Source organism: Schistocerca cancellata, chromosome 1 (assembly GCF_023864275.1).
Source record: "Schistocerca cancellata isolate TAMUIC-IGC-003103 chromosome 1, iqSchCanc2.1, whole genome shotgun sequence".
NCBI lineage: Eukaryota > Metazoa > Arthropoda > Insecta > Orthoptera > Acrididae > Schistocerca > Schistocerca cancellata.
The window spans coordinates 96,107,460-96,131,153 of NC_064626.1; the positions used below are offsets into that span (position 1 = coordinate 96,107,460).

At 44.9% G+C, this 23,694-nt stretch overlaps 1 protein-coding gene across 1 annotated transcript in view; it reads right to left on the reverse strand.

Annotated features, from left to right (window-relative positions):
- LOC126188423 (uncharacterized) overlaps positions 1 to 23,694 on the reverse strand; it is a 1,114,167-nt gene that overhangs the window by 423,316 nt on the left and 667,157 nt on the right. Inside the window, exon 3 of the mRNA XM_049930379.1 lies at positions 14,262 to 14,463. Coding sequence (XP_049786336.1) covers positions 14,262 to 14,463 — 202 coding nt within the window. The remainder of the gene's footprint in view (positions 1 to 14,261; positions 14,464 to 23,694) is intronic.

The window sequence follows — 23,694 nt, forward strand, 5'->3', positions numbered from 1 at the left end:
AAATTAGGGACACTGTTGCTCCTGGGGTATCGGCGAGGACCATTCGCAACCGTCTCCATGAAGCTGGGCTACGGTCCCGCACACCGTTAGGCCGTCTTCCGCTCACGCCCCAACATCGTGCAGCCCACCTCCAGTGGTGTCGCGACAGGCGTGAATGGAGGGACGAATGGAGACGTGTCGTCTTCAGCGATGAGAGTCGCTTCTGCCTTGGTGCCAATGATGGTCGTATGCGTGTTTGGCGCCGTGCAGGTGAGCGCCACAATCAGGACTGCATACGACCGAGGCACACAGGGCCAACACCCGGCATCATGGTGTGGGGAGCGATCTCCTACACTGGCCGTACACCACTGGTGATCATCGAGGGGACACTGAATAGTGCACGGTACATCCAAACCGTCATCGAACCCATCGTTCTACCATTCCTAGACCGGCAAGGGAACTTGCTGTTCCAACAGGACAGTGCACGTCCGCATGTATCCTGTGCCACCCAACGTGCTCTAGAAGGTGTAAGTCAACTACCCTGGCCAGCAAGATCTCCGGATCTGTCCCCCATTGAGCATGTTTGGGACTGGATGAAGCGTCGTCTCACGCGGTCTGCACGTCCAGCACGAACGCTGGTCCAACTGAGGCGCCAGGTGGAAATGGCATGGCAAGCCGTTCCACAGGACTACATCCAGCATCTCTACGATCGTCTCCATGGGAGAATAGCAGCCTGCATTGCTGCGAAAGGTGGACATACACTGCACTAGTGCCGACATTGTGCATGCTCTGTTGCCTGTGTCTATGTGCCTGTGGTTCTGTCAGTGTGATCATGTGATGTATCTGACCCCAGGAATGTGTCAATAAAGTTTCCCCTTCCTGGGACAATGAATTCACGGTGTTCTTATTTCAATTTCCAGGAGTGTATTTTGATATATCTGCGTTACTCTGTGGTGCTTGAAATCATCCTCTGCTTCTTTTATCATATTGTTGTAGCATTCCATTTTCTCTGGTCTTAGAGTTCGTTGTGTTTCCTGGCGGATTTAGCAATATCTTTCTTTCAGTGTCATATTGTTCCTTTCTGTAATCGACACTTTTCTCGCATTTCTTCTCTCTACAACTTTTTCTTGTCTCTTTTTGCTAAACAAAATTTTGTTAGGTCGTTTCCTTTTCCCTATAACTTTGCAACATACTTCCTGAGTACTGTTCTTCAGGTGTTTCCATCTGCTTTCGACATCTTGCTGTTCCCGTACATCCAAAGATATATATGAAAAATCTGATGAACAGGGTGAGTAGCAACCTGCAACTGTTCGCTGATGACACTGTAGTATACGGGGAAGTATCGTCGTTGACTGACTGTAGAAGAATAGAGGACGACTTATACAGAATTTCTATTTGGCGTGATAACTGGTAGCTTCCTCTGTGTGTAGAAAAATATAAGCAACAGAGATGACTAGGAAAAGTAATCGTATAATGTTCGAGTATAGTACAGGGTGTCCCATAAAAGAATGACCCGATTTTAAATAGAATTATTTATTAAAAGAAGTGCTTAACACCAACAAATTGCTTACTAAATTACTCAGAAAAGACAGAACTTTATAAATATCTATCTTAAATGTTCAATATGTCCTCCATTGGCTGCATGGACGACGTCCAGCCGATAGCCGAATTCATCCCAAACCGAGCGTAAGGTGTTCTGTCACTGAAGCTACAGCAGCTGATATTCTAGTGTAGTTCATCAATGTCACGAGGTAAGGGAGGAGTGTAAACAAATTGTTTAACATATCCCCACAGGAAGACATCACCTGGTGTTAAGTCAGGGGACCAAGGAGACCAAGAGTGTAAAGCCTGGTCTCGCAGTCCTGTACGCCCTATCGAATGTTGACATTGAGGAAACTACGCATGTTGTTATGCCAGTGTGGTGGTGCTCCATCTTGCTGATATATGAAATTGTCAGAGTCAAGTTATGGGAATAACCAGTCCCATAGCGTTGCAAGTTATGATTATCCTGTTACGGTTTCTTCCTCAAAAAAGTAGGGCCTATAAACCTTGCTTTGCGAAACAGCACAACAAACATTCACTTTTGGTGAATCACGTTCGTGTTGAACTGTTTCATGAGGATTTTCGAGCTCCCATATATTCACATTATGACGGTGAACCTTACTGCTAATATGGAAAGTTGCCTCATCGCTGAATATGAACCGTGACATCAAAGTGTCATCTTTCATGTCCTATAGAATAGCATTGCTAAAGACCACTCGCTTCACTTTGTATCTCGAAGAGCTTGTACCAGCAGTAATAGGTATGATTTGAGGGGTAAACGACACCGTAACACACGCCACACTGTCATGGGTGGTAACGCAAGTTCTCGGCTAGTAGACTTATTGGAGCTCTGCTCAAATGCTCATCGGGTTTGGTCAATTGTTTGTTCAGGAATGCGTGGCTGGCCAGGACTTTTGCCTTTACAGAGGCACCCTGTTTCTTCAAGCTGTTTATACCACCGCCGAATGATGGTGGTTTAGCACGAAATCGAATATGACACGCCCACTGATTGAGTACGACTAAATTCAATAACACAATAAACCTTCTGTTGCGCAGACGCCATATTGCGCGAGACTGGCTGCACGCTCCAGGTCAGCGCTCGTAGCGACATCCAGTGGATTTTTTCTCAAACCCTAGACCGTGCCGATTACATCTGGCGCTGTTTCAGTTACCTAGTAACACTTGTCTCAATATTATTACAAGTTAAAATCGGGTCATTCTTTTTGGGACACCTTGTATTAATGGTGTGCTGCTTGTCACAGTCACGTAGATTAAAAATTTAGGCGAATCGTTGCAGAGCGACACGAAATGGAACGAGCACACAAGGATGGTGGTAGGGAAGGCGAGTGGGCGACTTCGGTTCATTCGGAGAGTCTTAGGAACGTATAGCGTCCTGCTGTTCCCTAAGCCTAACAAACCCCCCTCTGCCACCTCTTCCTATCGTCCCATCTGCCTCACCTCCGTGTTCAGTAAGGTCTTTGAGGCCATCCTCTCTCGCCGTATCCACCGCCACCTTAACCAGCACCGCCTCCTTCCTCTTACCCAATGTGGTTTCCGGCCTTCCTTCTCTGCTGACGACCAGCTCCTTAACCTTACCCATCTTCTTTCCCTCCAACTTAACTCCCTCGCTCTGCTATCTTTGTTTCCCTTGATCTCCAGAACGCCTATGACCGTGTCTGGCATCCCGGGCTCCTTTTCAAACTCCAAACCTATGCTCTCCCCATCAACTTCGTCCGTCTCCTTGCTTCCTTCCTCTCCCATCGTCCCTCCTATGTGACTATCCACAATTCCAACTCCCGTACTTTCTACCCCTCTGCCGGCGTGCCCCAAGGTTCTGTCCTTTCCCCCTTCCTAGCCCTTTATCCTACCCTTCAACGGTCCCAACGTACCCTCCAAACCCACCTTGACCAATTCACCGCTTGGTGCAACCAGTGGTTCCTCCGTGTTAATCCCTCCAAGACCCAGGCGATCATCATAGGCCGCACCACCCGCTCCTTCCGCCTCCATGATTTCTACCTCACCATTTATGGCTGTCCTATCCACCTCACTCCTACCCTCAAATACCTTGGCCTCACACTCGACCGCCATCTCACCTGGACTCCCCGTCCAGCCGGACGTGGGGTCTGCATCCTTCCACCATCCTTCACACCTACAAATCCATGATCCGCCCCATCCTTTGTTATGCCAGCATCGCTTGGATTTCCACCCCTCCCCGGTTCTATAAAGCCCTCCAAATCCTCGAAAGCCATGCACTCCGCCTCGCCTTCCGCATCCGCCTTCCGTCCCCCACGCGCATCCTCTATGACCTCATCCCCTTCCCCCACCTTCTCCTTTTCCTTGAACACGTCCGCACACTATATATTGTCCGCCGCCTTGATCCCCCTCACCCCCTGATGTCTCCCTTCCTCTCCACTGCCAACCAGTTGCCGCGCCTTTACCGTTGTGTCACTCCCTCTCTCCATCTCCACACCCTCCATCTCCTTTCCCAACACAATTTCCACCGTCTACCCCTCCCGGATGATGAGCTTCGCCCTGACATCTACCCTTCCTACCAACTCTAACGCCCTCTTCCTGCCTCCTCCTCAGGGCTCCCTCTCCTCCCCCTCCCTCCTTCTGAGCGGATTTCCCCTCCTACTCCCCCTCCATCTCTTGTGCCTTCTGCACTCCCTCCTGCCCTGTCTCCCCTTTTCCTCTCCCGCCCCATGTGTCTCCTGCCTCTTCGTGAACCCACGGTTGCCCCTCCTCTCTTCATTCCGCCGCTTCCCCAGCTGCCCCATGCTCTCCCCTCCTTTTCCATCCTCTCTGACCTTTCCCTCGGCAGGTCCCACCTGGTAGTTTCATTCTTCGTCGTGTGTGCTCCAAGTGGGTTTTAAGTGTGTTGTTTCGGAGTGTTTTTAATACTGTGGCCAACTTTTAACCTGTGCATGCGCATCCAGTGTCTTCTCTGTGTTTTAAGAATCGCCAACTGTGTTTTTTATCTTTCTGGTGACTTTTTTAACTGTCCCCAATGAACGTCTACATGTCAGTGTATTTTTACCTCCATTTTCTCCCCTTACTCTGTTTTATGTTCCCCTTTTTTATCTCCTTATGTATGTATTATTTTATTCTTGTTTTAGTTGTCGTGTCACTCGGCTGAAGAGCGGCGGATTGTGCTGCTGACAGCCCTCCCCTGCCCATATGGGGCAGGGGAATGAAATCACAATAAAGAAAAAAAAAGAACGTATAGCTCATCCATAAATGAGCCTGCCATCAGAACACTTTTTTTTCCTCTTGCTCCATTGGAGGGTGGAATGGGAAAGGGAATAACCACCAGTTTCGCATGGTACCCTCCACCAGGCACCATACAGTGGTTTGCAGAGTTTATGTGCAGGTGTAGATCTAGATGAGCTGTCTGGATCCAGTGTGTTAAATTACTGCACCCGTAGAAGGGTAACTTACATATCTTCTAGAACTGCACTACTGACGTGAAATCTGCTCATGTGAAAAAAGTTGGAAAAAAGAAATAAAACATATGTTCTAGCAAAGAAATATTCTTTCATTGCCAGGTCGTAAACATTCAGTCTTGGCCTTGTAGGTCCAAACTAAATGGAAGGAAGATTTCTGTGTCATTAGAAGCGGAGTGTAACTTAAGATTGAACAAGAATGGGAAAAGGTACTGACCATGACCTCGTTGGTGTCATCAATGCAGCACTCGGGCAACGGAAAACTCGTATCCGAATAAGCGGGAGTAGATGCGAATCCCATTCTGGCGTGGTAGCTCAGCGCGTTTGGAAAGGGAGCTGTCCAGCTACATCCTTGGAGAATTTTACATACTGGCAATGCGGTCACACCTTGGAAAAATTTATTGACAGTTATGCATTCCGTTCTACAGAGTCTGAGAATGATCTTTGTGCCAAAAAGTCTTGATATGAACGGGACAGTAAGCAGAACATCATATTAGTCTCCTCCAATGGTTTAGCCCACGAACTTTCAGGTATGAATTTCAAATTTTGTTTCTACAGTATATTTCACAAAACAAATAACTTGCATTTCATCAAAACGTAAGCACGTGATGTACAAAATGGGAAATCTTTTGGCATATACTTTTGGGTATAGTGGATACAGATTTCCATCCATGTACACAAAATGTTTCTCTCAAAAAAAAAAAAAAAAAAAAAACTGTTCAGAAATGTCCCGTTTCTGTAAATAAATGCAAACTACCCTTCTGGTGATCTCATGCTTTGCATTTTACGGCTATCGCGATTCGTGATAAACTGCATTGCGCAAATAAACGTTCTGTAACGAAGACTTGAAGTTACTCCACTCTCCCAGTTTCCTTAAAGAATGATTAAGAAACGCGGCAGGTTACTATATGTAGTCAACAACATTCTTATTTCCTGGAAGCCTCCGAAGGTTTCGCCCTTGGCGTCATCCTGCCTAATTTAGAGGAACGTGTTTTCTTGGCTTTATAACCTATTTTTCTCAAGCTGTCATCTACAAAGCAATCCTTTTTATGCTTGGTACTTGAGCAATTACGTGTCGTGCGATCGTTAGCATTCACTTCGGCTATTTAATTACCCGTAGCGCTTTGATAAATGTCTTAAATCTCCGGTAGCTGTCGTCACATGCTAGAAATAATTGAATCTCCTAACTTATGAGATCACCTGTTACAAGGCAGCACCGAGTTTTTTCACTGAGCCCTCCACATCTGGCACTTCGCTCATTCACTTTCTTTCGTTGAATAAGCACGTATAAGGAGAAAAAATTAAAGATTTTTTGAAAGATTATTGAGAGATAGGAATATGTCCCCATAGGTCCCACTCATGAAGCCGTTTCATTCTGTTATGCTTCCAAACAGCAAACAATAAAATTAATGATATCCGAGTGTCTTACGCTGCCAGATACTGTCATGCTTCAAAGTATTCGAATGACCTGAATTACTTTCCGCCTGATCTGTATGTAAGCCACATAATGTAAATGTCTTGCAGCTACAAGAAACCACCAGAGAACTTTGCTCTGCTCTGTATGGCAATCAGTCCAGATCCAAATTACTACTATGGTAACGAAAATATCCAGAAACCCATTATTACAGTCGACACAGTTTTTAACACTTCTAAACTCAAATTTATTACAATAAATAACATCTGAAAAGGCAAGTTCTAACTTCAAATTATTGTTGTTGTGGTCTTCAGACTGAAGACTAGTTTGATGCAGCTCTCCATTGTCATGTATCCTGTGCACGCCTCTTCAGCTTCGAATAACTGCTGCAGCTTACACCCTTCTGAATCTGCTTACTGTATTCACCTCTTTGTCTCCCTCTACGATTATACCCCCCCCCCCCACGCTTCCCTCCAGTACTAAATTCGTGATCCCTTGATGCCACAAAACGTGTTCTACCAACCGATCCCTTCTTCTAGTCAAGTTGTTCCACAAATTCCTCTCCTCCCCAATTCTATTCAATACATTCTCATTAGTTACATGATCCACTCACCTAATCTTCGGCATTCTTCTGTAGCACCACATTCCAGAAACTGTTTTATCTTCCACTTTTCAATTCCATACTCCAGACAAATACCTTCAGAAAAGAATTCTTAACACTTAAATCTATGTTCTATGTTAACAAATTCCTCAACTTCAGAAACGCTTGCCTTGCCATTGCCAGTCTACATTTTATATCCTCTCCATTTCGACCATTACCAGTTATCTTACTGCCCAAATAGCAAAACTCATATTACTTTCAGTGTATCGTTTCCTAATCACATTACCTCACCATCACCTGATTTAATTTCACTACTTTCCATTATCCTTGGTTTGCTTTTTTTATGTTCATTTTGCATCCTTCTTTCAAGACACTGTCCATTCCGTTCAACTGGTCTTCCAACTCCATTGCTATCTCTGACAGAATTACAATATCATCGGCAACGCTCAAAGTTTTATTTCTTCTCCATATGGGCTTTTATTCCTATTCCAATTTTTCTTTGGTCTCCGTCACAGCTTGCTCAATGTACCGACTGAATAACATCGGGGGCAGGCTTCAATCCTGTCCCAATCCTGGTCTCAACCACTGCTTTCCTTCATGCCCCTCGATTCCTATAGCTGTCATCTGGTTTTCGTTCTAGTTATAAATAGCCTTTCGATCCCTGTGTTTTAGCTCTACTACCTTCAGAAATACAAGGAGGGTCTTCCAGTCAACATTCCCAGAAAATTTCTCTAAGTTTACAAATGCTATACACGTAGGTTTGCCTTTCGTTAACCTTCTTTTTTTTTCTTTTTTTTTTTTGTCATCAGTCTACTGACTGGTTTGATGCGTCCCGCCGTGAATTCCTTTCCTGTGCTAACCTCGTCATCTCAGAGTAGCACTTGCAACCTACGTCCTCAATTATTTGCTTGACGTATCCCAATCTCTGTCTTCCTCTACAGTTTTTGCCATCTACAGCTCCCTCTAGTACCATGGAAGTCATTCCCTCATGTCTTAGCAGATGTCCTATCATCCTGTCCCTCCTCCTTATCAGTGTTTTCCACATATTCCTATCCTCTCCGATTCATCGTAGAACATCCTCATTCCTTACCTTATCAGTCCACCTAATTTTCAACATTCGTCTATAGCACCACATCTCAAATGCTTCGATTCTCTTCTGTTCATGTTTTCCCACAGTCCATGTTTCACTACCATACAATGCTGTACTCCAGACGTACATCCTCAGAAATTTAACTTCATTGACTTCGTGACCATCAATCCTGATGTTAAGTTTCTCGCTGTTCTCATTTCTACTACTTCTCATTACCTTCGTCTTTCTCCGATTTACTCTCAAACCATACTGTGTACTCATTAGACTGTTCATTCCGTTCGGCAGATCATTTAATTCTGCTTCACTTTCACTCAGGATAGCAATGTCATCAGCGAAACGTATCATTGATATCCTTTCACCTTGTATTTTAATTCCACTCCTGAACCTTTCTTTTATTTCCATCATTGCTTCCTAGATGTACAGATTGAAGAGTAGGGGCGAAAGGCTACAGCCTTGTCTTACACCCTTCTTAATACGAGCAGTTCGTTCTTGATCGTCCACTCTTATTATTCCCTCTTGGTTGTTGTACGTCAGAATTGCTTCTCTCGTCCCTTTACTTTTCCTAAAGCCAATTTTCTTTTCCATTCTTCTGTATATTATTCTTGTAAGCAGCTTTGATACATGAGCTGTTAAGCTGATTGTGCGATAATTCTCGCACTTGTCAGCTCTTGCCGTCTTCGGAATTGTGTGGATGATGCTTTTCCGAAAGTCAGATGGTATATCGCCAGACTCATATATTCTACACACCAACGTGAATAGTCATTTAGTTGCCACTTCCTCCAGTGATTTTAGAAAATCTGATGGAATGTTATCTATCGCTTCTGCCTTATTTGACCGTAAGTCCTCCAAAGCTCTTTTAAATTCCGATTCTAATACTGGATCCCCTATCTCTTCTAAATCGACTCCTGTTTCTTCTTCTATCACATCAGACAAATCTTTACCCTCATAGAGGCTTTCAATGTATTCTTTCCACCTATCCGCTCTCTCCTCTTCATTTAACAGTAGAATTTCAGTTGCACCCTTAATGTTACCACCGTTGCTTTTAATGTCACCAAAGGTTGTTTTGACTTTACTGTATGCTGAGTTTGTCCTTCCGACAATCATATCTTTTTCGATGTCTTCACATTTTACCTGCAGCCATTTCGTCTTAGCTTCCCTGCGCTTCCTATTTATTTCATTCCTCAGCGACTTGTATTTCTGTATTCCTGATTTTCCCGGAACATGTTTGTACTTCCTCCTTTCATCCATCAACTGAAGTATTTCCTGCAGCCATTTCTTCTGTTAACCTATCCTCTAAAATAAATCGTAGGGTCAGTGTCGCTTCGCGTGAGTCTCCATTTTTCCGAAATCCAAACAGGCGTCGCTGGATACCGATACGGAGGGTCATGTGGTCAGCACACCGCTCTCCCGGAGCCGGTGTCAGTCGTCGTGACCGGTGCTGCTTCTTCTCAGTGGAGTAGCTCGTCAAGGGCTGAGTGCACCTCTCCTGTCAACAGCCCGTGGCAGACACTGGCGGTGACCGATCCAAGCACTAGCCAAGCACGACAGCGCTTCACTTCTCTGATCTGACAGGAGCCGGTGTTACCACGGCGGCAAGGCCAGCTCCAATACATTTACTGCAAAACCCAGTCCTGGTATCCAATATCCCACTCACTTGTAACCAGGCATGCCGCTGCAGGTACCCTGCTGCGCCATTACATCCATACCCCACCTTCTGCGCACCTCAAGGGGCTCCGGAAAGGCTCAAAATCATGAAAAGTTCAATTTTTACTTTTTTGCGTTTTCTGAATCTGCAGACTATTACCTTTTAATAGATATATAATTTATTCAATTCCGAAGACTACAACTATTTTTAAATTTTTTTTGAAATGTGTTCTACATGGGCGTGACCCACTGTGGCGCTGTTAAACTGATGTCAAATGGTGTTATTATTAACGTCCGTGTTCATCAGGTACATTTTAGTGATGTGAGATAAAGTATGTGTTGTGACTAACCTATTTTCAGAGACTTAGCAGCAGCTGAACTGTTGAAAAAGTGTATTCACGGAAAAACCTAAAACCCCAATGAAAGTGTAAATAGTGTTATATGGTCGAGAATCCCCAAGACTGTATTTATTGGAATAGAAACACTTCACTTTGGTGTGTATGATGCTGTTGCGTCTTTCAATGAAGGCAACATTGTAAGGTGAAAGGTATTTAGAAATATGGGAATGAAGATAGGTTCTAACACGGTACGAGCGATGCTTGCTTTAGACAAGGAACGCCTTCGGGCTGCAGACAAGGCTGTAAAGAGTCTAGAAATACAAGCAAGAGTAAACAGGAGGAGGAACAAGAGGAAGCTGGAGGAGGAGTTGCAGAGGATGAAGATAATCCATCCTATGGACCTGGAATGCACTAAAAAGTTAATCCAATCTTTGTCGCTCGATTTCCAAAACGTTTATTTTCTCATACTAATTACATGTTTTCTAAGGATCTTCCAAACATATTTGTTTCAAGCTTTCAGTAAATGTTACACAGTACCTTCTGCATAATTTAACACAGCCTTTTTCCAAAAAACTGTATATTTTTGAATATATAAATAAAAAATTGCAAAAAAGTTGTGAATTTTCATTACAATTGAAAAAAAATCATCTTTAATAACTGAACTAAAATTTTGTAAAATCCCTGTGTTAAGTTGTAGCCCATATTCCAATAAATAATCTGTAAAAAGTTCAACTTCCTACCTCAAATACTTTGTGAGGAAATATGTAATTTATAAGCGTTATTTTAACATTGCAAGCATAGGGCGTTCCGGAGCCCCTTAATGCCTTTATCCATACTCTCCAATCAGAAGTCCAACCAACCCCCTCCACCAGACGATGAAATTCGTCTCGTCACATACAGTTCTTTCCATCCTTAGCCACAACGCCCCAGCTCACACCTCCCATTTTCTGCCCTCTACCTTCCTCCTACTCAACTACTTTTAGATGCTACTTACGGCTCCACATGGCCCACATAAATACACATTTTACCTTTATCAGGAACACATCCATTTTCATGCACCACAAGCATCACCATTGTAACATAGAATCGTTATTATCATTAATAATTATATTTTATCTGTAGAACAGAATCAACTAAAAAGTCTTGAGAGTCGTACATATGTCCACCAAAGTGTATTTAAGAAACTAACATTTTTTTTAATCTGCTGTTTATTTATTTTAAAACTTTTGTGATAGAGGTTGTTCCGAAACTGTTAATTACAGCAGGAGGTAGAGCATGTCAAAACAAGCCTATACCCATATGAAACATATGGTCTCTGAAGTCATCTTGTAATGATAGGGAACATTCTGTTAGTGTTGCTGATGTATGCTGTTGTGTCGGTGTCGCTGACTGGGAATGTGTACTCACATTCAATATCAACCATTCCCATAATGAGATTTTCACTCTGCAGCGGAGTGTGCGCTGATATCAACCTTCCTGGCCACGTCTCCGCAGTATCCTTTCTTTCAGAAGTGCTAGTTCTGCAAGGTTCGCAAAACTTGGAAGGTAGGAGACGAGGTACTCGCAGACGTGAAGCTGTGAGGGTGGGGCGTCAGTCGTGGCACATTAGAATCGAAAGGTACCCAACCTCCAGCTCATCAATAGCGATTAGGTTTTAATGTGTGGGGCTGAATTTTAGGTTATAGGTTGATTGGACCATACATTGACCCATTCCACTTCCAATGGAGCAGATATCGCATCTTCGTGGAATATGTGTGGAACATGTGTTGCCGGAAGAGCTGGCGGATGCACCTCTGAATGTGCTGCCAGCACGATGGGACTCCAGCCCATTCCAGCATGTTGTGAGGGACCATCTGAGAGCCACCTTCGGGAATCAATGGATCGGCCGACGTGACCCTGTGGTCTGGTCACGAAGGTCACCTGACCTCACGTGTCTGGATTTCTTCCTCTGGAGGCAAATAGTGTTTGAAGCCACAGACCCCATCGCTGGGATAGCCGTCGCTGTTGGTACCATTGCAAGCATGCTAGCAATCTTCGAACGGGTATGACATACAATGGCCCAACGTAGTACTGCGTGCATACAGGCCAATGGTAGCGCATTCGTGCAGTTTCTGTAAATGACACTGCCGTAATTAGCGTGCTAAACTACGTTCTGTGTAAATCGCCCCTAGCATCAGAAGTTCCTGTCAGGGACCACACGTACCATAACTGAATATTCTTGCTTTGATGCTCTCTACCTCCTGTATTAATTTGAACGCACAGTTTCGTATATCCCTGTTACAGACAACGTTTGTCTGAAAAGCCGTTTTATAAAGAAAACTAAAACAGACGGCAGTCATTTGCCACTTGACAATGGCCTAGCAGTACCCTCCTGAAAACTCGCAGATATATTTCAGGAACGACATCATGGAACACCTAAGGCCGCTTTTCAGTTTATTATATATACTGTTATCCACCATCTGTTATATGCACGTCATGGACAGAGGAAAATTTTACCAGGTAATGATGTTCGAAAAATGTAGTAAAATACAAGTAATATTTACAAACTTCCATTAAGAGTTACGTACATAAATAAAGAAACACAGTCTCAAAAATATGATATTTATCAACAACGTTTGGTCATGTAGAGATAGATACATGGAGTGTCAACAGGAGAGGACTTTCCAAGGAATACATAAAATAAAACGGAAAGAATCATGGGCAACCATTAGCCTAAAACATCTCTAATCTGTGAGTGCTGTAGGTTTTTCTCATCAATTGGCCCTCATGACTTCTATTACCTTTGCAACGAGATATCTTGTAAATTTTCGATATACTGTTTGTTTTTCAGTTCGAGCTGTCCGTTCAAAATGGAATTTGTTTCTTTAGACAATGTGAAGAAAATTTCTGTCTCTCGTATGAGATCCATGTATCTTCTATGTTAACTTGGTACTCCATGCACCTATCTCTTCATGACCCGCCCGGTTAGCCGTGTGGTCTAACGCACGGCTTTTCGGATTGGGAAGGAGCGCCTGGTCCCCGGCACGAATCCGCTCGATGGTCCTGTGTCGAGGTCCGGTGAGCCGGCCAGCCTGTGGATGGTTTTTAGGCGGTTTTCCAACTGCCTCGGTGAATGCGTGCTGGATCCCCTTATTCCGTCTCAGCTACACTATGTCGGCGATTGTTGTGCAAACAAGTTGTCCACGTACGCGTACACCACCATTACTGTACCACGCAAACATAGGGGTTACACTCGACTGGTGTGAGACGTTCCCTGGGGGTGGGGGAGGGCGCCAGGGGACGAACCGCACAATAACCGGTGTGGGGTGGCGGAGGGGTGAAGTGGACTGCGGTAGTCGTCGTTGGTTTGTGGACTACTGCGGCTGCGGCTGGGACGGAGCCTCTCCGTCGTTTCTAGGTCCCCAGTTAACATACAATACAATACAATACAATACAATCTCTGCGTGACAAAATATTGTTGATAAATATTATATTTCTGACATTGTTATGTAATTATTGATATTAACAATACTTTGTAAGTATTGCTTGTATTAGTACTACAAGATCCAAAGTTCCTTTCCACCTGAAATTTTCTTGTGCCCATGACGTGCGCACAACAGGTGCTGCAGAACTGTGTTTGGCCGAAATCGGTGCCATAATAAAAGATAAACTAAACAGGAGACTAAGTTGCTACACGATGTATTTCTGCATTTTGTAAAAAGCTGTGGCACACAGTTAACAACAAAAGATATTGCGGATGTATAACCACTTGATGCTGCTGAAGGTGCGAGGATATTTTATTCAGTCATATCTCCTCGAGACCGAGCATTTATTACACTATCTGTCTTTGCCCGTTCACTAACAATAAATTAAGACAACCTGCTTCTGCATACCTAATCACTAACACAGAAATAATTTATGGAAGAGCAATGTTACGGTCGTACTGGAGACGACAGCGATCGTGCAAATGTTTATTTTGAAAATAGTTTTTTTCGGCACAGTCACACACAATGAATCACAGACAATGTCGTTTCCTCATTGATTGGAGTAAACTGCTGCATCCGGGAAGATGGCCGGTGACGCCCAAACCTGTGGTTTCTTGTCGAAATTGTGGGAGACTGTGCTGGAAAACAAACTATTTCCAAAACAAATAAATTTGTTGGAAATTGAAGTGTTGTCCCTGTAATGGCTCCAGTTGTAGAAACAGGCCTCGCGGGACAGGATGGCGTACCTGGACAGGATGTCGACCTTTTTGTGGAGGATGTTGATCTGCTCGTTCCAGGCGGCCACGTGGAGCTGGAACGTGTCCCAGACGTGGGCGCGCTCCTGCAGGTTCTTCACGTTGCTGTCGATGCTGGACAGCGTGGTCGCCGTCGTCACCATCCGGTGCTCCAGCTTCCCCAGGTACAGCGTGTTGAACTTCTCCAGCGACTCTGCAACAACACGCCGTCTGCTACAGACAACACACTGGCGCGAGCACGTCGTGATTAAATAGACGGACTTCGGTGAGATTCCAGGGCCGGCTCTGGTGGTGGGGAGGCAGGGGGGTGGCGAACGATGCCACCTCCCAAAGCGGCAGGTTTCTGGTGGCGGAAAAATTTTAGTATGGTTTAAAAAGGATGAGTTAAAAAAAGCCTGTGAAAGTTATGCTCAAATAAAGTGGTGTGTGCCACATGGGGTATAGCCGAGCGGGCTGGGGCGCCATGTCACGGATCGCACGGCGCCCCCCGTCGGAGGTTCGAGTCCTCCCTCGGGCATGTGTGTGTGTGTTGTCCTTAGCATAAGTTAGTTTAAGTTAGATTAAGGAGTTTGTAAGCTTAGGGACCGATGACCTCAGCAGTTTGGTTCCACAGGACTTACCACAAATTTCCAAAGAGGTGTGAAATAAGTTGGAAATACAAATCACTCATGCCGGCCGAAGTGGCCGTGCGGTTAAAGGCGCTGCAGTCTGGAACCGCAAGACTGTTACGGTCGCAGGTTCGAATCCTGCCTCGGGCATGGATGTTTGTGATGTCCTTAGGTTAGTTAGGTTTAACTAGTTCTAAGTTCTAGGGGACTAATGACCTCAGCAGTTGAGTCCCATAGTGCTCAGAGCCATTTGAACCATTTTGAACAAATCACTCATAAAATCTGATGTCTTACTGGAAACTATCTATGCTATAGTGAAAAAGATGAGAAATGAAGGATCGGAGTTAATCATTTTGGGCACGTCTTTTAAAATCGCAGTGACAAAGGTCCCAACTCAGTTTCTATCATACGCGTGCACAACGCTTCAAATGTAAAATGAACCGCAAGTTAGCTGTGATTGGTGATTCCTTTATTGTCACAACCGGTATCGCTACATTAAAAGAGCATCCTCAGGCGAAAACAGTGTCACATTAGTGTACCAAGACGCACCCAACGTTCGTGTTCAAAAATCAAACCCCTGAAGAGGGGAAGTCGTCAATATAAATAAAACAGGACACCGGGCCAAATACTGCTGCACCCTTGCAACCGCCACAGGTGCGGCATCGTACTATTCACCGCGATGCCTTACCTTATTTTGACGACTTCCCCTCTTCAGGGGTTTGATTTTTGACTAAGAACGTTGGAGGTGTCTTGGTGCGCTGATGTAACAGTGTTATAATTCACCTGACGATACTGTTAAGATGCTGCCAAAGCGGTTGTTACAGTAATCACCAATTATAGCTACTTGTGGTACATTTTATTTCCATTCATTATGAAGTTGAACGGCAGCGGGTGCCCACATTACAAAGTTCTATGTGACCTGAAGTTTAGCTGCGTCAGCTTGAAAGCTCCTAAATAAACGAAAAACTGTATCACAAAGGAATAAAGATAAATGAGAGCATATGATGGCCAATCAGTTCCTACACAGCAAACACAAACTCCTACAGCAGTATATCCGACAAAAAGTACTTCGTAATAAATGAAAAATAAGGAATAAGTAAAACACGCATTGCCTGTCACATGCCATAGCTTTTTTAATCCAGTCGTTGTGATTACGCGGCGCTTACACGTTGATAGGTGGATGATATCCTTCCCTTAGCATTCCGTCTCCTTTCGATTTACCGCTAACACCATTTACATTGCTCTTCTTCTTGCTACGCTTCTCTACATTAAATTTTTATGCTTTCTGTAACTTCTTCTACGTGTTCAGTCGTTGCCTTTTCTTCTTCAGGGTTGAATCTACAATGAATAGACAGTAATACACTCCTGGAAATTGAAATAAGAACACCGTGAATTCATTGTCCCAGGAAGGGGAAACTTTATTGACACATTCCTGGGGTCAGATAAATCACATGATCACACTGACAGAACCACAGGCACATAGACACAGGCAACAGAGCATGCACAATGTCGGCACTAGTACAGTGTATATCCACCTTTCGCAGCAATGCAGGCTGCTATTCTCCCATGGAGACGATCGTAGAGATGCTGGATGTAGTCCTGTGGAACGGCTTGCCATGCCATTTCCACCTGGCGCCTCAGTTGGACCAGCGTTCGTGCTGGACGTGCAGACCGCGTGAGACGACGCTTCATCCAGTCCCAAACATGCTCAATGGGGGACAGATCCGGAGATCTTGCTGGCCAGGGTAGTTGACTTACACCTTCTAGAGCACGTTGGGTGGCACGGGATACATGCGGACGTGCATTGTCCTGTTGGAACAGCAAGTTCCCTTGCCGGTCTAGGAATGGTAGAACGATGGGTTCGATGACGGTTTGGATGTACCGTGCACTATTCAGTGTCCCCTCGACGATCACCAGTGGTGTACGGCCAGTGTAGGAGATCGCTCCCCACACCATGATGCCGGGTGTTGGCCCTGTGTGCCTCGGTCGTATGCAGTCCTGATTGTGGCGCTCACCTGCACGGCGCCAAACACGCATACGACCATCATTGGCACCAAGGCAGAAGCGACTCTCATCGCTGAAGACGACACGTCTCCATTCGTCCCTCCATTCACGCCTGTCGCGACACCACTGGAGGCGGGCTGCACGATGTTGGGGCGTGAGCGGAAGACGGCCTAACGGTGTGCGGGACCGTAGCCCAGCTTCATGGAGACGGTTGCGAATGGTCCTCGCCGATACCCCAGGAGCAACAGTGTCCCTAATTTGCTGGGAAGTGGCGGTGCGGTCCCCTACGGCACTGCGTAGGATCCTACGGTCTTGGCGTGCATCCGTGCGTCGCTGCGGTCCGGTCCCAGGTCGACGGGCACGTGCACCTTCCGCCGACCACTGGCGACAACATCGATGTACTGTGGAGACCTCACGCCCCACGTGTTGAGCAATTCGGCGGTACGTCCACCCGGCCTCCCGCATGCCCACTATACCCCCTCGCTCAAAGTCCGTCAACTGCACATACGGTTCACGTCCACGCTGTCGCGGCATGCTACCAGTGTTAAAGACTGCGATGGAGCTCCGTATGCCACGGCAAACTGGCTGACACTGACGGCGGCGGTGCACAAATGCTGCGCAGCTAGCGCCATTCGACGGCCAACACCGCGGTTCCTGGTGTGTCCGCTGTGCCGTGCGTGTGATCATTGCTTGTACAGCCATCTCGCAGTGTCCGGAGGAAGTATGGTGGGTCTGACACACCGGTGTCAATGTGTTCTTTTTTCCATTTCCAGGAGTGTATTAAGATCGTACGGGAAAAACCTAACAAATATTATTTTGGAGTTGAAGCATCTAAACTTCAGTGCACGAACTGTTTATCCACTTTCGTCGTATTTCACACTCTTGGCGTTCGAACAATTTTATTTAGGACTTAATTGTCACTTTTCGCTACACTAAATGAAAGTGCTTCCCAAACTGCGTTTTTTGAGGCATAAATCGTGGTCGTGCCTTGTCGTAAAACACTCCTTCTCGAGATCATATCATAGCCATTTTTCCTTTCATACTACGGTCGCGCTAAATATGCACTGGCGATTTACATTTTCTTTCAGGATATGAAGCATTTATATGAAAGTCACTCGCAGTCTCATGAACTTCCACTTTGTACCTCAGAAGTGACGGTCTTAACGTCGACAGTTTGGTATTCAGCTGTGCTGGTTGCACGTCCACCCCTGCTGAAGGAACAACGAAAAGTGAACATATTTTAGTTATATACTCTGCGAGTGGTATAATTTTAGGTGATATAATTAATTTTGTATCTGTAACTCAAAATGTATTACACCATGAAAGTTTCACTTCTGTTCGACTGAATGGTTCTGGTCTTAAAGATGTATTCACATCAAAAAGACGTAGAAGTACGCATGATATGTGAAAATAAGACGTCATGGGTGAATAAGATTGTGAAGAAGATTGACTATGTCTGAAAAATAGGGAGGGAGCAGGCGGGGTGGGGGGAAGGAACGGCGCTTGAAATTTTTCGTACGGGGTAGAAAAATCCCTAGAGCCGCCCTTGGCTGAAATGAGGTGTGATTGTCTCATGTGTTGCAGCTGGTGACTCAGATTTTCCGCACGTATTTTACTTTTCGCCTCTGTCCTTGTTGTTGCCATGGTTGGGGCACTCGGGAGCACTAAGGTTTAAGTGTTGGTTTAAGTGTTTACATTTACAATATCAAATGGTTCAAATGGCTCTGAGCACTATGGGACTTAGCTGCTGTGGTCATCAGTCCCCTAGAATTTAGAACTACTTAAACCTAGCTAACCTAAGGACATCACACACATCCATGCCCGAGGCAGGATTCGAACCTGCGGCCGTAGCGGTCGCGCAGTTCCAGACTGTAGCGTCTAGAACCGCTCGGCCACTTCGGCCGGCCTACAATATCATATAAAGAAAATTATAGTGCTGAATTCAGGCTAATTATGACGCCTGTAACACGTTTTTTTAAAAATCGGTATAGGTAAAGGGCTAAACATAACGTAATAAATGATTAGGTGAAACACAAACTCTCAAAACGTTTTTTGAACATGTTGCCAATACGTTAATTTCCTAAACAGGCGACAAGATAGCCACCGACCGTAGTCGCTGTAAATGGTGAAGAACCAGACAGGGGAAGCATTTTGTGTGCTGGAATTTGCCCGTTGTCAGTCGGGAGTTAGCATGCAAAGAGCTTCCTGCGGCAAGTTTCACGACGTACCATCAGATTACAACAGCAGAGTGAAATGGTACAAGAAATACGAGGAAGATGACTGATTGTACAGGGTGTTTCAAAAATGACCGGTATATTTGAAACGGCAACAAAAACTAAACGAGCAGCGATAGAAATACACCGTTTGTTGCAATATGCTTGGGACAACAGTACATTTTCAGGCAGACAAACTTTCGAAATTACAGTAGTTACAATTTTCAACAACAGATGGCGCTGCGGTCTGGGAAACTCTATAGTACGATATTTTCCACATATCCACCATGCGTAGCAATAATATGGCGTAGTCTCTGAATGAAATTACCCGAAACCTTTGACAACGTGTCTGGCGGAATGGCTTCACATGCAGATGAGATATACTGCTTCAGCTGTTCAATTGTTTCTGGATTCTGGCGGTACACCTGGTCTTTCACGTGTCCGCACAGAAAGAAGTCACAGGGGTTCATGTCTGGCGAATAGGGAGGCCAATCCACGCCGCCTCCTGTATGTTTCGGATAGCCCAAAGCAATCACACGATCATCGAAATATTCATTCAGGAAATTAAAGACGTCGGCCGTGCGATGTGGCCGGGCACCATCTTGCATAAACCACGAGGTGTTCGCAGTGTCGTCTAAGGCAGTTCGTACCGCCACAAATTCACGAAGAATGTCCAGATAGCGTGATGCAGTAATCGTTTCGGATCTGAAAAATGGGCCAATGATTCCTTTGGAAGAAATGGCGGCCCAGACCAGTACTTTTTGAGGATGCAGGGACGATGGGACTGCAACATGGGGCTTTTCGGTTCCCCATATGCGCCAGTTCTGCTTATTGACGAAGCCGTCCAGGTAAAAATAAGCTTCGTCAGCAAACCAAATGCTGCCCACATGCATATCGCCGTCATCAATCCTGTGCACTATATCGTTAGCGAATGTCTCTCGTGCAGCAATGGTAGCGGCACTGAGGGGTTGCCGCGTTTGAATTTTGTATGGATAGAGGTGTAAACTCTGGCGCATGAGACGATACGTGGACGTTGGCGTCATTTGGACCGCAGCTGCAACACGGCGAACGGAAACCCGAGGCCGCTGTCGGATCACCTGCTGCACTAGCTGCACGTTGCCCTCTGTGGTTGCCGTACGCGGTCGCCCTACCTTTCCAGCACGTTCATCCGTCATGTTCCCAGTCCGTTGAAATTTTTCAAACAGATCCTTTATTGTATCGCTTTTCGGTCCTTTGGTTACATTAAACCTCCGTTGAAAACTTCGTCTTGTTGCAACAACACTGTGTTCAAGGCGGTGGAATTCCAACACCAGAAAAATCCTCTGTTCTAAGGAATAAACCATGTTGTCCACAGCACACTTGCACGTTGTGAACAGCACACGCTTACAGCAGAAAGACGACGTACAGAATGGCGCACCCACAGACTGCGTTGTCTTCTGTATCTTTCACATCACTTGCAGCGCCATCTGTTGTTGAAAATTGTAACTACTGTAATTTCGAAAGTTTGTCCGCCTGAAAATGTACTGTTGTTTCAAGCATATTGCAACAAACGGTGTATTTCTATCGCTGCTCGTTTAGTTTTTATTGCCGTTTCAAATATACCGGTCATTTTTGAAACACCCTGTAAGATGCAAAACATTAGGGCCGACCGGGAGTGTCAGAACAGACTATGGATCGTGTGAGGGACGTGATATTCCGAAATCCCACAAAGTGTGCGGTGTTGAACATTACTCAGCCAACGGTGCTGAAAATCCCTCGCTAGCCACACAAACTGCAGCTCCCTAAAAATGTAACCCGTGACGACAGATTCCACCTGCAGACCTGTCCTGATATGCACAACCACCCTGAAACTGATGATTTCGCAAGCAAGCTAACTTTCAGTGACGCGGTAACTTCCTCGCCTTCCAGAAAAGTTCAGCCAGTACAACACACGCATATGGGGGACAGAGGATCTACGTACAACTGTCGAACACGTTCGTGATTCCGAGAAAGTTTACGTGTCTGTGCCGTGTCCACCGAGACAGTCAACCGTATTCTTCTCTGATAGGACTGTCAATGGTATCAACTACATCGGCAGGTTGCTCATGCCACGACTTGAAACTGGCTCCAGGGGTACAACCTGTTAACAAGATGACGCTCCTTGGCGCTAGTCAAGCGGTAACAACGCTTGCTGGACTTTTTCTTGTGGGGTTACATCGAGGATAACATTTAGGTTCCACGTCTACCGGAGAACCTCGAAAACTTTCACACCGCGTCGCAACAGCTTTTCGGCAGTTCTTACCGTCACTCACCGTATGCTGTCGTGTATGTGCAGAACTGCGTTACCGACTAAAAGTGAGTGTCACGTGAAGAAGCTTGGATACTTAGAACATTTATGAACAGTGTATAAAAGGTTTTGAGAGCTTGTCTTCCACATACTGTATCATTAATAACTTAGTTCTCGGTCATCTATCTGTACTATTTATTTGAAATGTTAGATGAGCTTTACTTTTGCCTTGTATATTAACCAAAAGAAACAAGTCCGTCTAGCTGCGAGTAGGACTTTGGTACCGATGGATCCGTACCAATTTAATTAGGTGCACAGATAGTTCATCCATTCCTGGATCGATAATCTAGACGGCTTTTACCGATTATCGATATCGATACTGGCGAGATATAGGTCTCGAGAATTCCAAGAAAATAATGTCATCCACATTGTACCGCAGGTCACTTGATAATGACAATTTAACCGAAACAGTTCTATAGTGAATGTAAAAGAAATAAAAATTAATATCACTCAGTAGTGAGTCTGGACACTCCTTATAAATACTTCCAAGAGTGTTTTAAGTTTTAAATGTGTATTTTGTGTAACTTCGCATTTACTACTGTAATTTTCCAGGAAGGACTGTGGAGACAATATTGGACTAATTACAGCACGCACAAGGGCATTAAAGCACTCATTCTTTCCGCCGTCCACAGGGAAAGACATTGTAATACAGTGTTCCCATAAAGGGGTTCACTCTGTCTGAAAATTAATAAGTTTTACAAAAATAACCAAAAACTATGAGTTTTTAAGTCACATAGAGGGTCACGACATTACTATTGATGTTTCGCTGCTGAAGATGTTCAAAACGTCCTACATCTGCACACAATACAGCGTCTGCAACGCTGGGGAACAGATTCACACATATGTGTTATGCTATTGCTATGGATTCACAATAAGAGTGGACGATCAAGAACGAAGTGCTCGTATTAAGAGGGGGGAAGACAAGGCTGTAGCCTTTCGCCCCTACTCTTCAATCTGTACATCAAGGAAGCAATGATGGAAATAAAAGAAAGGTTCAGGAGTGGAATTAAAATACAAGGTGAAAGGATATCAATGATACGATTCGCTGATGACATTGCTATCCTGAGTGAAAGTGAAGAAGAATTAAATGATCTGCTGAACGGAATGAACAGTCTAATGAGTACACAGTATGGTTTGAGAGTAAATCGGAGAAAGACGAAGGTAATGAGAAGTAGTAGAAATGAGAACAGCGAGAAACTTAACATCAGGATTGATGGTCAGGAAGTCAATGAAGTTAAGGAATTTGCTACCTAGGCAGTAAAATAACCAATGACGGACGTAGCAAGGAGGACATCAAAAGCAGACTCGCTATGGCAAAAAAGGCATTTCTGGCCAAGAGAAGTCTACTAATATCAAATACCGGCCTTAATTTGAGGAAGAAATTTCTGAGGATGTACGTCTGGAGTACAGCATTATATGGTAGTGAAACATGGACTGTGGGAAAACAGGAACAGAAGAGAATCGAAGCATTTGAGATGTGGTGCTATAGACGAATGTTAAAAATTAGGTGGACTGATAAGGTAAGGAATGAGGAGGTTCTACGCAGAATCGGAGAGGAAAGGAATATGTGGAAAACACTGATAAGGAGAAGGGACAGGATGATAGGACATCTGCTAAGACATGAGGGAATGACCTCCATGGTACTAGAGGGAGCTGTAGAGGGCAAAAACTGTAGAGGAAGACAGAGATTGGAATATGTCAAGCAAATAATTGAGGACGTAGGATGCAAGTGGTACTCTGAGATGAAGAGGTTAGCACAGGAAAGGAATTCGTGGCGGGCCGCATCAAACCAGTCAGTAGACTGACGGCAAAAAAAAAAAAAAAAGGATTCACACGCCTCTCATGTTACCCAGCGCGCGTGGCTCTATGGCGAAGACGATGTCCTTCAGGGTTGCTCACAGATAGAAGTCCAATGGCGTTAGATCGGGAGATCCGGGTGGAAATTCTACACTTTCTCGTCGGTTGATCCACCTTTAAGCAAATGTTTCCCCCAGGAACCGCCGCACGTCGCGATGGGAATGTGATGACGCGCAGTTTTGTTGAAAAAAATTATCTTCGCCTCAGTACAGTTGGTGAACAGCTGGTACAATTCATTCCTGCAACATGGTAAGATACTTTACAGCCGTCACTGTTTCTTGATAGAAGAATGGCTCTAGAAGTCCCTGACTGACATCCAACACCACATTGATAACCCAGGAAGACTGACAGCTCGTTCTTTCGCAATATAAAGATTATCTCTTGCCCAGTACACACAGTTACGGCGATTGCTGGTT